We start from the raw sequence: 11512 nt of genomic DNA, 5'->3' as shown, positions 1-11512 counted from the left end.
AAAAAATTCTTTAAAAATTTTTTTTTTTTCTTTTGAAGAAGGGTTTAAATAAAATGTTCATGCATAATTCTTACTTTGATATTAACACTCAATCATTTATGCAATACGCATTTATTATGGAATATAATATATCTTTCTTTGAGAAACAGGACGAGGATCGGAAATAATCTTAAACGCGAATGCGACTGTCGCTTGGCCAATCAGCGATGAGCATGCTCGACCACTCAGCACGCGCCCTAAAACAAACATCAAAAAAATTCTGGAGTTTAAATCGGACCGGGATCCTTTTGGGTATGATATTAATTATTTCACTTAAGTAACCCATTATTTACAGTGTGAAGCAAAGTTTTGAGAAAATATACATATGTGCATGCCTCAAAAACATATTTGAACGTGTTTTAAAGTTTTATAGAGAGCGTAATAAACGGCGTGAGCAAGAATTGTACATGTCCGATGGACAAATGCTAGTAATCCTAGTGGCACACAAGGTGAACCTAAGATTATTACTTACGGATTACTTGACTACTTGCTTTGAATGCTGCATGATTTTGAGTGGAAGTTCACAATCACTAAAACTGTTCTGTTCTTCAAGCAAGGTTGAGGTGTTGCATGAAGCATTTCCAGCATAACGGCTTGCCCTTGCAAAGTGCTTTCCCGCGGTGGTGAGCGAGTACTGAAATGATATAGGTCATAGATCACTTCCTGCAGCGCAGCTCATCAAGGTAGATCTAACTGTCTAGAAAATAGTTTGCCTTGTATATTTCTGATTGGCATTTTTGCAGAAAGAAAGACCGACAAACACCAAAAGACAAATATGTTTAAGGGTCATAATTCACAACTGGAAAGGTCTCGTAAATTCAGAATAGGACTGCATAAGTGATGTTATAAACTCAGCAACAGCCCATGCACATACATGGTAAAGTAGAGGTTTCCCTCCTTTGGAGTAAATTTCATGTCCATCTCGCCCTCTTTTGCTGCCAGGCGAGAAGGAGGAGATGACGTCACAGTGGCATTTGTATGTAAACAATGACAGTTGCAGGAATATAAGATGTAGATCACTCCCTGCATGCCATTTGTCGAGACCAATTTTTGCCTACATAGATTATTTCATGGTATTGGTGATGTTTCAGTTTTTTCTTAGATATTATAGTGTCATGTATACCAAAGTGTTACGTTTTGTACAAAATTTTTTATTATCTACTTGTCAAGGTGAGAACATAGATGAAGAGTGCCCTATTTTTGGTCATTCTGGCCATTGCAAGGAAATTTAACCTGTACTACATGGCTTTAGGAAACTGAAACTATACCAAGCTTCCCATAGTATAATGGTGGAGGTTTGTTTGCTCTTGCTTTGAAGTTTGTCGCCATGGTATCATGGGACTCAGTTCTGCAAACAGATATTCAGAATTTGGTAAGTGATTATGGCCTTACCTTAATTTTATGCAGAATATCTTTTATCCCTAATTGTGTTGATGGGGGGAACCCTCTGCTCGGGCGGTCACCCACTCACGGCACTACAACTCACCTGGAATAACATTTCAATCTAGAGGAGTCATTTCAGACTGAAGAGTTGATGTAGAGGCAAAATCTTGTCTGTGCAGCATCATTAGGAGCTTGTTATCTGTCTATTTAAAACCATCCTTTTGTGTATCATGGCCATGCCTTGGTTATTGAAGATTTTTTTTGGCTGCTTTACCTTTGAAATTGCTGCCACGCTTGTTTTTTTCTTATGACTACTGGTGGTCCTTTGATATATCATCATTAATGTTACACATCTGCAGCATTTCATAAAATCTCTTGTAGTTTTGAAACAAGTATTGTGTATATATACATTTGAAATGCAACAAAAATACTGTGTGCAAAGTCTTCCATTCCATCCAAGTTAATTTTGGAAAAGAATGTCCAGAAAGGCTTTGCACCTGTGCATCTATAAAACTTTACAGTTGGGCAGACCATTTGCTGCATTTGGTGGACTTATTGTGGTTGAGGATAGTTTTCATTTATTGATATTGTCAACAGAATTTCATCTCTAGGAAGAGAACACTACATAGTATAGAAACACTGCAAAATAAACTAGAGTTCATTTCTTTCATGTCTGTATTGTTATGTGAAAGATCACTACAGCATCACTTTCATGGTTCACGAAATTTTATGTTTTTATTTACAGTTAATTCTAAATGCTTTTCATGTTCAGATGTTACTACCCTGATGCCATCAAGAATTTTCTTAATCTTCTTTTGCATACTTTTGTCCATCCCTTTTACAGTTTACATATATTGGTCTTTCTGCTTTACCCACATTTGAATTGGTAGCTGTCTCATTTTATAAATAATTTTTGTGACATATAGAAAAAGTAAAGCAGGTGTTACAAAAATCATGGTAGAAAAAAAAAAAAAAAATATTCCCATAGAATTTTTATGAAAGGTAAAAAGAAAAAAACAAATTTGATTAAACCAGAAAAATTTCCCCAAATTGTTGATCGTTCCATTTTGACACTATTTGGGGTTTTTTGGGTGACAAAGCTAAACAAGAGTATTTTGATGTTTCACAAAGTAGGTACAGAATTGTTTTTATGAGCATTGTGGGGTATTAGCAACAAAGCCTCAGGAAGAGAAAAAGTTATATAACTTTTTTTTAAAGGAGATTCAGGCATTTTATGCATTGACTGTAATATAATTTTGATATCTAAATTTCACTTTTGTAGTAAAGAGAAAGAGAGTGAGTGAGGGTCAGATTAAGTGAGTGGTGAGTGAGTGAAAGAGTGAGATCAATATTGTGTATGTATTTATGTACGTGTATATACACACATATACATTGTAAATATAAATACTGTATATCTCTTGCTTCAGTTCCATGACATACTGGCATACTCATGGCCCCCAAAAAGAAACCAGGGCCACAGTCCTCGAAAAAGAAGTCACCACCTAAGAAGCCTGGAGGTATCTCTGTGCGGCTTTCTCCAAGATCCCCACATATTAGAAGAAAGTTGCCCAAAAGGTCCCACCCTTTTTCATCACCCAAGCCAACAGTACCATCCAAAAAGAAAAGTCCAGATGTGGAGAAAACACCAAAAACAGATGTTAAAAGACAGTCAAGTGTGAGTAATGTGTAATTCTTTGGAGGAAAAAGGTCTTTGTATGTTATTTCATGTATTGTGTACTATAAAATCTGAAAACATATTTTATTAACAGTTATTTGTTTCAAAAATTTCATAGTGGATATAGCTATCAGTTGAATGTCTTTCTACAGCAGATTTTATTTTTCATTTGGGGGGATATGGCAAAAATGAAATAAGTTTACATTATAAATATAAAAATTTTAATTGACTCAATTTGATGTTGATTTTATTTTTATTTTGTCTTTGTTAGTAATGCAGTATAACAAGCAGGACATTATTTTGTTGTATTTTGCATCCTCAGCAACTCAGTGGATCTAGTAAGTAACCACTGAAACCCCTCCTTTCCAAATGAACTAATTTATATATTTCATGAAATTTACAGGGTGGCCCAAGCCAGGCTTCTAGTTCAACACCAGTCACCCCAAGGTCAGCTGGGAGGTGGGTTCAGGCAGAATAATGTTTTATATATATGTGTGTGTGTGTGTAGATAGATTTCATATATATAATACATATAGAGAACTAGATATTTAGTTAGATATATAGATATATCACACATGCAAACACACACACAACTTTTTATATATACACACACACAATATTGCACTGCAAAAATTCTAGAATGCATATTTTATTTGCAGATATGAGCTGAGAAATGTAACACCAGCCAGTTATTCAGCCGTAAGAAGGCGTACATCAGTGTTTACGCCAGGACGGGCCACTTTAAAAACTCCTTCCAGAACGCCTTTTAGAACACCCAAAATAAAATCATTTGGCGTTAAACCTCCACCTGATATTTCTCAAGCTTCTAGATTACATAAGGAAGACGCTGCATTATGGAAGGATCAGTTAAAATGTAAGTATAGTTGTTAATTTTACTAATGAAATACACTGTCAGTGTCTAATATTTAACTTACCTTTTTATGTTAGATATTGTGAAATTGTTTATTCCTATGGTTGAAGCTATTTTGATTTCCATTGTCTTACTCTGTGAATGAAACCTGTTTTCTCTGAAATATATTGTGAATTTTTTCCCTTTTCATATCTTTTTCTTTTCTTTGTTATATGTATATTTTGTTGCTCAGTAAATGTGTAAATTTAAATTCTTGCCAGAGCATAAAGGTTTAAATTGGATTCTTATGTAGATATATATATGTATGTTGTACAATAGTAGTATGATGTATAATTTTAATAAATAAATATTATAATTTTATATTATATATATATATAAAATATTTTTATATATTAATTTTATAATACATATATATGTGAGTGTGTGTGTGTGTGTGTTTGTGTGTATGGATATATATGTATGTGTCTGTAGAAAAGGTATGAATGAGAATGAATATCTTCACAATACAAGACAAGAGAGTATTTGTCCGTTTTCAATTGTGTGAGTATGAGTGTGTTGTTGAGATATAATTTTGTGTGTGTATACCGCGTGCGTGGTGTTTATGATGTAGGGTATATGGTGTGTATGGTGTATGTCTTTTTATTTTTATGGGTGTTTTTTGTATGTATGTATGTATGTATAATATGTGGTGTGGTATATACGTGTGCGGTATGTGTGGTGTGTGTATGAGCATGTGCGGCATGTTTGGTGGGTGTTTTGTGTGTGTTCAGTAGTAGGTGTGTGTGTGTATATTAATATATATTTTATATATATAAATATATATATATATATATATATTTATATATATTATATTATATAATTATATATAATAATATATTATTATATATATATATATATATATATAATATTTTATATATATGTACATACAATACATAACTAATCAATAAATAGGGGAGGGCAAAGTCGGGGTGCAGGATTGGAACGAGAGTTACTCGTCCCGCTGCGCCCCGGCGGGCCCCAAACCCCCCATGAAGCTTGGGGGGGGAAAACCCCTCGGGAACCCACGGGGATAGGCGGTCCCACAGCTGCCGACCCCCCCTTTATTTGGGGCTGTTGTTGGCGGGGGCGGCAAAAGGGGGCGTGCCCCCGGAGGCCCACCCGGGTTTAAACCCTCAGGCGTGTTTCCCGGGTAGGCGCTTGGAACATCGGCCCTTGGGGAGGATGAGCGGTTACCCTGCTATCGGGGGAAATTTGAAGCGATGGGAGTTGGGGTGGCTGCCCTCTCAGAGGTGAAAAGCCCTGGTAGCGGCCGACAGTGGGGGTGGTTACACCTAACGGGTCGGGCCGTAGCGAGGCCCCACCCCCAGGGTATAGCCATAGCCATCTCCGTGATTACCCCGCGGTAGTCGAGGTGACACCGGTTGATGAGCGTATCAGGGCTTTGAGACTGAAGCAGTTTTTGGTTTCGTCTCTTTTTGCTGTATACGCTCCCCCGATGTAATAAAACGATGGAAAGGGGGGTTCTACGCCAAATCGCATCTGTGGCGGGAGATGCCCCCGGCGAGACATTCGTTTGGTTCTGGGCGATTTTCAATGCGGATCCGGCTGTGCCGAGTGGCAAAGGATGTCGTGGGCCCCCCCAGGGCTGGGGAAAGCGATCCCAGCAGCGAGAATACCCTCCTTTCCGGGACTTGCTAGGTCCAGAAAATGAGGATTCTGGCCCCTGGTACCAGCGCTCCAACCCGCATGCGGATTGGTACAGCGTAGGGTAAGGGGCCCAAAGGAGATCGACCACATCTTGTCAGCACGCGATGGAGGATCCTCAGAACGCGGGTTTTTTCCGGAGTGCTGAGTTCTGGGGCCCCGACCATGGGTGCTTGGGGGCTACCCTGCGGGTCCACTTAAAAAATCCCCGCCCCCAGGGCCCCCCAAAGGTGTTTCATTGGGACAGATAAGGGAGGAGGAGTGTGCCCGTGGTTTCGCCAGGGCAGTCTGCCCGATCACAAAAAACCAGAACTGAGGGGACCCAGTGCTGTGGGTCCTTCAATCGCGTAACACTTAAAGCGCCAGGAGTCTTTGGGGTACCCCCAAGGGGACAAGGCAAAAACCCCATCCCCTGGAGACTTTAGAGGCCACTGAAGGGTGTCGCAAGGCTGGCTGAATGGGAATCAAGTTTTGCGTGTTCCATGGTGCGTAGGGCTCGGACACTGCTGAGAAGGGACAAGGAACAGTCTATCGGGAATCTTGCTGGGGAGGTCAAAGGCCATTTTTGGTAAATGCCTTCGCCTGCCTACCAAGCTTGAGAAAACAAACCCCTAAGCCCTCCCAAAATGACTGCAGTCCGATAGCGGAGGGGACGGATATCTAGATCATTTTGGGGTTCGTAAACTTTGGGGCGGGTATTTAAAACATTTGGTACCGGGTGGCCCCTCCAACAGTTAGCGGATTCAAGCGAGTGCAGTGCCGTGCCGACCACCCATCAGCGGGGGAACCCTCCCCCCTAAAAGGTTAGGCTGGCGTTTCCCAAGGAAGAGGGGGAAAAAGCTGGGGATAGTGATATCCGCTGAATATAAAGGCTGGGGGGAACTAGGGCTGGGGGCCTGCATACATTTCCTGACTGCCATTTGGCAGCCTTTTTTTCCCTTTCCCCCCTGACTGTGGGGGGGTGGCACCCCTCTCTGGAAGGGGAAGGGGGGATCGATAGAACGTAGCAAACTTGGCATCACTGCTCAGCTACCAGGCAAGGTTCTCCCCCCACTTTCTCTGAAACGAATCCGAAACCCCACCACGAGGCACAGAACCGGACAGTCTCGATTTATCGGCAAGCCCAAATAGCCCTTTATACTAGCGCTTCGAGAAATTGTGGAACGCCGTCGGGGGTTGCCGCACCCACATCGACCTCAAAAGGCTTTTGGACTCGGTGCATGGGGAATCGCTAGGGAATCCTGAGGCTCAGGGGAAATTTCCGCACAGTTTTGGGGCGATAGAAGCCTTATACTGGTACTGAAAGTTGAAAAGTGTGGGGGGTATGTCGAACTTCTTCCCCGTTAATCGGGGAGGGGCAAGGCCCGTGTCCTTGCACCCACTTTTCAAAACTTTTAGGACTGGATAATGGGCAGAGCTATAGCCAAAATCAGGCGGAGCAACATAGGCAATATTAGGGGTCGGACCTTTACTTTTCGACGATGTTTCCCCTCCTATCTGAGCCCCCGGAGTCACTTGTGGGGGCTCTTATGCTTTTTGCAAGAGGCGAAGCCCCTAGGCCTAGAGGTCTCCTGGACCAAAAAACAAGATTCAGGGCTTTGGGGACCGTTTGGGGAAAAAACCCTTCAGTCGATCCCTGCTTGCGGCGAGGAGTTGAAGTCACAGAAATTTTTCATACCTTGGTAGATAGTCCCTATCTCGGGGTTGTCAGACCGGAAGTCAGTAGAGGATTTGGCTGGCAAAAGGAGCCATAATCGACAACAAGAGCGTTTGGAGATGTCGTTACCTATGCAGAAGGACCAAGCTGGGTCTTTAAAGGGCCCTTGATATTCCATTTTTCTCTATGGAAGCGAAACCCGGGCCTATCCGTCCTTTGGGGTCTGCCTTTATGCCCTTTGTAACAAGCCCCCTTTGTCGGATCAGGGGGACAGTTGGGAGGACCGGTCCCAACCGGGGTTACACCGTGAGATGGCATGGACCGTTCTTGCATAATCGGGATCGCCAACTCAGGCTATTTGGCCACCCAGCCGCCCCCCTATGGACGACCTGCCATCAGGGTTTTCTCTTGCGGGCAACCCTGGGTGGAGGAGACCTGTGGAAGCCCAGGGATCATGGCTTGGGCAGCTCGACGAGACCTGCGCGGGGGGAATTAGAGATGGGGGCCCGGGGCCTGCCTGGGGACTCGCCGAGGGATCCTCGTGGCTGGAAGCGAAGGGGGGATGCGGCCCTGCGCCCCGTCAGGTTGCCCCTTGATGTGATGATGATAATATATATTAAAAATATTTTAAAATTTTATATATATTAATATTAAAATATATTTTTATAAATATATATAATTTCACAACACAACATATAAATACATAACTATACATATATACATATTAATATATACATAATAATATATATAAAATAAAATTATATATATATAATATTATATATAATATATTTATATATATTTGTGGTGTTGTGTGGTTTTGTATTTTATTTGTATGGGTGGGTGAGATTGTATGTAGGATATATATATGTTGTGTGTGTATACTGCTGGTTCATGTGTTGGGGGTTGGTGTGTGTGTGTGTGTGTGTGTGTGTGGGTATGTGTGTGTGTATGTGGTTGTGTGTATGATGTATGTATGTAGTATTATGATGTATGTATGTGTGTATGTTTTATATATGTATGTGGCAGTTATATGTATGATAAAATTATATATTTATATATTATACACACACACACACACAATATATATTATATATATATAATATAATATAGAGAGAGAGAGAGAGGGGGAAGAGAGAGAGAGAGAGAGAGAGTATTTGGGTTATGTATGATATAATTATATATATATATATATATATATATTAATATAATATAGAGAGAGAGAGAGAGAGAGAGAGAGGAGAGAGGGGCCACACACACAAATATATATATATATATATGTATATATATATATATATATATAATATATAATATATATATATATATTAATTAATAAATATATAAATATATTTTTTTTTTAACGGTAGGTTTTGTTGAGCCGCGGGTCACAGCATGATACAATTGTAGTTTTTAGGTTTGAGCTCTTGAGGAGTTGGTAGGGTCCCATTTTCCCCGAAAAGTGCCGGTTATATATATAATATATATAATAATATATATAATTTTATATATATTATAATATATATACATCACTCCAGGGGTTTTAAACCTTTTAAATCAAGATTTATATCAAATGATTTAATCATTGATTTAAATCTGAATTTGCTTCTGCCCAAATCAACATGGAATTTGAAGAAAAAATGTGAAAATAAACACAAAATTTTTACCCGCTTTTTATTTTTTTGGAGTGCCAAAAAATTCCCTTACAGTGCAGCAAAAATGTCCACATTTCATAAAAAAAATTTTATCAAAGAACTTTTACTTGTAATGAGCTGTACTTTTATCTGAGAAGTAGAATACTAAGGTTTCCTTTTTTCAAAAAGCACTACAAAAAAATTTTACATGCTATTTAACTGAGCCGCCCGGGACTGGGTTTTTTTTTAAATTTTTTTTACTTTATTAATGGTTTAGATGGGATATTTTTTCTAAATACCAGGAGGGAATTTCGGTACGCCCTGTTTTTTTCTCTTTTCCTTTATTTACGAAAAAAATTATCTTTTTCTTTTTTTGGTTTCTAAGTTTTTAACATTTTAGTAATTTTAAGTCTAAATATAAAAACCCATCGATATTCATGTATTTGTAAAAAAAAAATTCCCCCCAATTCAAGGGGGGGAATCAGGTAAGGTACAAGGTTACTAATTGCTCCTTGGGGGTAAGCATAGCAGAGCTATCTGTGTCCATGACATTCCCCCCCCCCAAAAAAAAAAAAAAAAAAAAATATATATATATATATAAATATATATATTTTATATATATAAAATATATATATATAATAGGTAAAAAAATTAATTTAAATACAAAAGCACGCTTTTTCCGGGCACTTTGGGCTTAAAAAGGAAATAAAAGAGTTTATTATAAAAAAAACTGTATTTATACCCAAAAAGTAATAATGTTTTAAAAAAGAAAACTCAAAATTATTATAGCCTGTTTTTAAAATAAAAGCACACTGAATTTTAGTGGAAAAACATTCTTTGCAAAGTTATTGTTCCGTTCTTTTGAAAAGTAGTTCATAAAAACAGATTATAAGTTCATTGAAATTTAAATTTAAACTTATAAATGAAGAATTGTTTGCAAAGACCATTTAGCGACTTCTTCATCAAGGCTTGATTTTTTATAAGAAGTTGTCTTTGTAACAAATATGTCCAAAGCTGTTGCTTTACACTTTGAAAAAAATTTTGGGAGAAGCGGACTTTTTTCTGTAATTCTGGAGTTGCAACACTTCCTTGAGGCACCTTTGTTAGATGTTAGTTAGATTTAACACCCAGCTACTACACAGTGACACAAGTCTGACCGTGTTTTAACATGGATTTTATACAGGAGTAGGGGTCAGGGCAGAGAGATAATGCAATCTTGGCCAATGGCTGGTGGGCTGCTGGACAGGTTCAATCACTTTGTAACCAAGTGAGATATGATGCAAACATGCTGTAAAAGCACTTCAAAATGTATTTTAAACTAATGTATAGAATTTATAATAGCTTTGTATTTTTATGTTGATAAATGAAAAAAATTGAAAATCTAATTCAAATCCAATAAATTTTTTTAAAATAAAAAAAAAAATTGATTTAATCCCCAAACCCTTATATAGCGTGGGGGTCGGGGTTTTGTGGCATAATAAAATTATATATAATAATTATATTATATTTTTAATTATATATTTTTATATAAAAAATATTAAATATTATATATATATTAATTTTAAATATAATATTTGTATATATATATATATATGATATATAATAGATATTAATGTATATATTATGTTATATATTATTGTATAAAAAATTATATATAATTATTTTAATATTATTATATAAAAATTATATATTTTATATATATATGTGTATATAATAGGGTTATAATAAGTGTATTAAAAGTAAATATATAATTTAATTTTAAAAAATTTTTATATAAAAATTTTTAAAATAATTATAGTTTATATGTAATAGATATAGTATAAGTAAATATATATGTATATATATTAAATATATGTTATATATATATTATATATATATATTTAATATATATTATAAAATATATATTATATAAATTTTTTTCCCTTTTTTTTCAGTGCTCATCAACAGGCAGCTCAGTATATGCAATCTGAGCAGTGTACATAATTTTAGATATAATTTCAAGAATCTGCGCAAGCAGTATGAGGGTACTCTTAAAAGGATGGTATGTAGATTTGTTATATGATGTTTTTGTTTTAGATTTTAATTTTGATAAAGATTGTATATTTTCACTTAATTATTGTGTTCTTTATTTTGTTTTGCTTTTAGTTGGAGAGGGGGAAGTTATTTACTTAGTGTTATTTTATTTTATCTCTTTTGCAGATCGAGGATGTGTTTGCCTCTTAAATGTTTACTGTAACCTTATCCCATTCTTTTTTTCATTTGCCTAATGTTGTGGCAAAATTTTTAAAGTTAATCCTGGTCCGGGCCTGTTGGGGGGGAAAAAAATGATGATTGTGTTAGTTGGGGGCTTTTAAAGAGTCCCACACACGGTAAAAAATCCCGGTTTGAGGGGTTTTCCTGTAGCTTTTCGGGTTTGGGGTTGTGTTAAAATTTTTCCTGTTTTTAATTCTTTTTTATTTTCCCCTTTTCCCGTTTCATGTATTTCATCTTGGCTGAAATATAATGATTGTGCTCCTGTGTTAATGTTGTTTTTTTTTTTCGGTGAATGTTTTATA

General features: G+C 37.1%; 1 protein-coding gene across 1 annotated transcript; it reads left to right on the top strand.

Annotated features, from left to right (window-relative positions):
- The first annotated feature begins 242 nt into the window (after nt 1-242).
- On the top strand, nt 243-11213 carry LOC119572857 (serine/arginine-rich splicing factor SR45-like). The gene is made up of 6 exons (XM_037919792.1): nt 243-291; nt 2850-3097; nt 3501-3556; nt 3757-3971; nt 10892-10998; nt 11157-11213. The coding sequence occupies exons 2-6, from the start codon at nt 2873-2875 to the stop codon at nt 11178-11180; spliced, it is 627 nt and encodes a 208-aa protein (XP_037775720.1). The 5' UTR covers nt 243-291; nt 2850-2872; the 3' UTR covers nt 11181-11213.
- The last annotated feature ends 299 nt before the right edge of the window (nt 11214-11512 follow it).

Source organism: Penaeus monodon, chromosome 5 (genome assembly GCF_015228065.2).
Source record: "Penaeus monodon isolate SGIC_2016 chromosome 5, NSTDA_Pmon_1, whole genome shotgun sequence".
Lineage (NCBI taxonomy): Eukaryota > Metazoa > Arthropoda > Malacostraca > Decapoda > Penaeidae > Penaeus > Penaeus monodon.
Note: the sequence above shows the minus strand (reverse complement) of the source record. Positions and strands in the feature narration are given on the sequence as shown.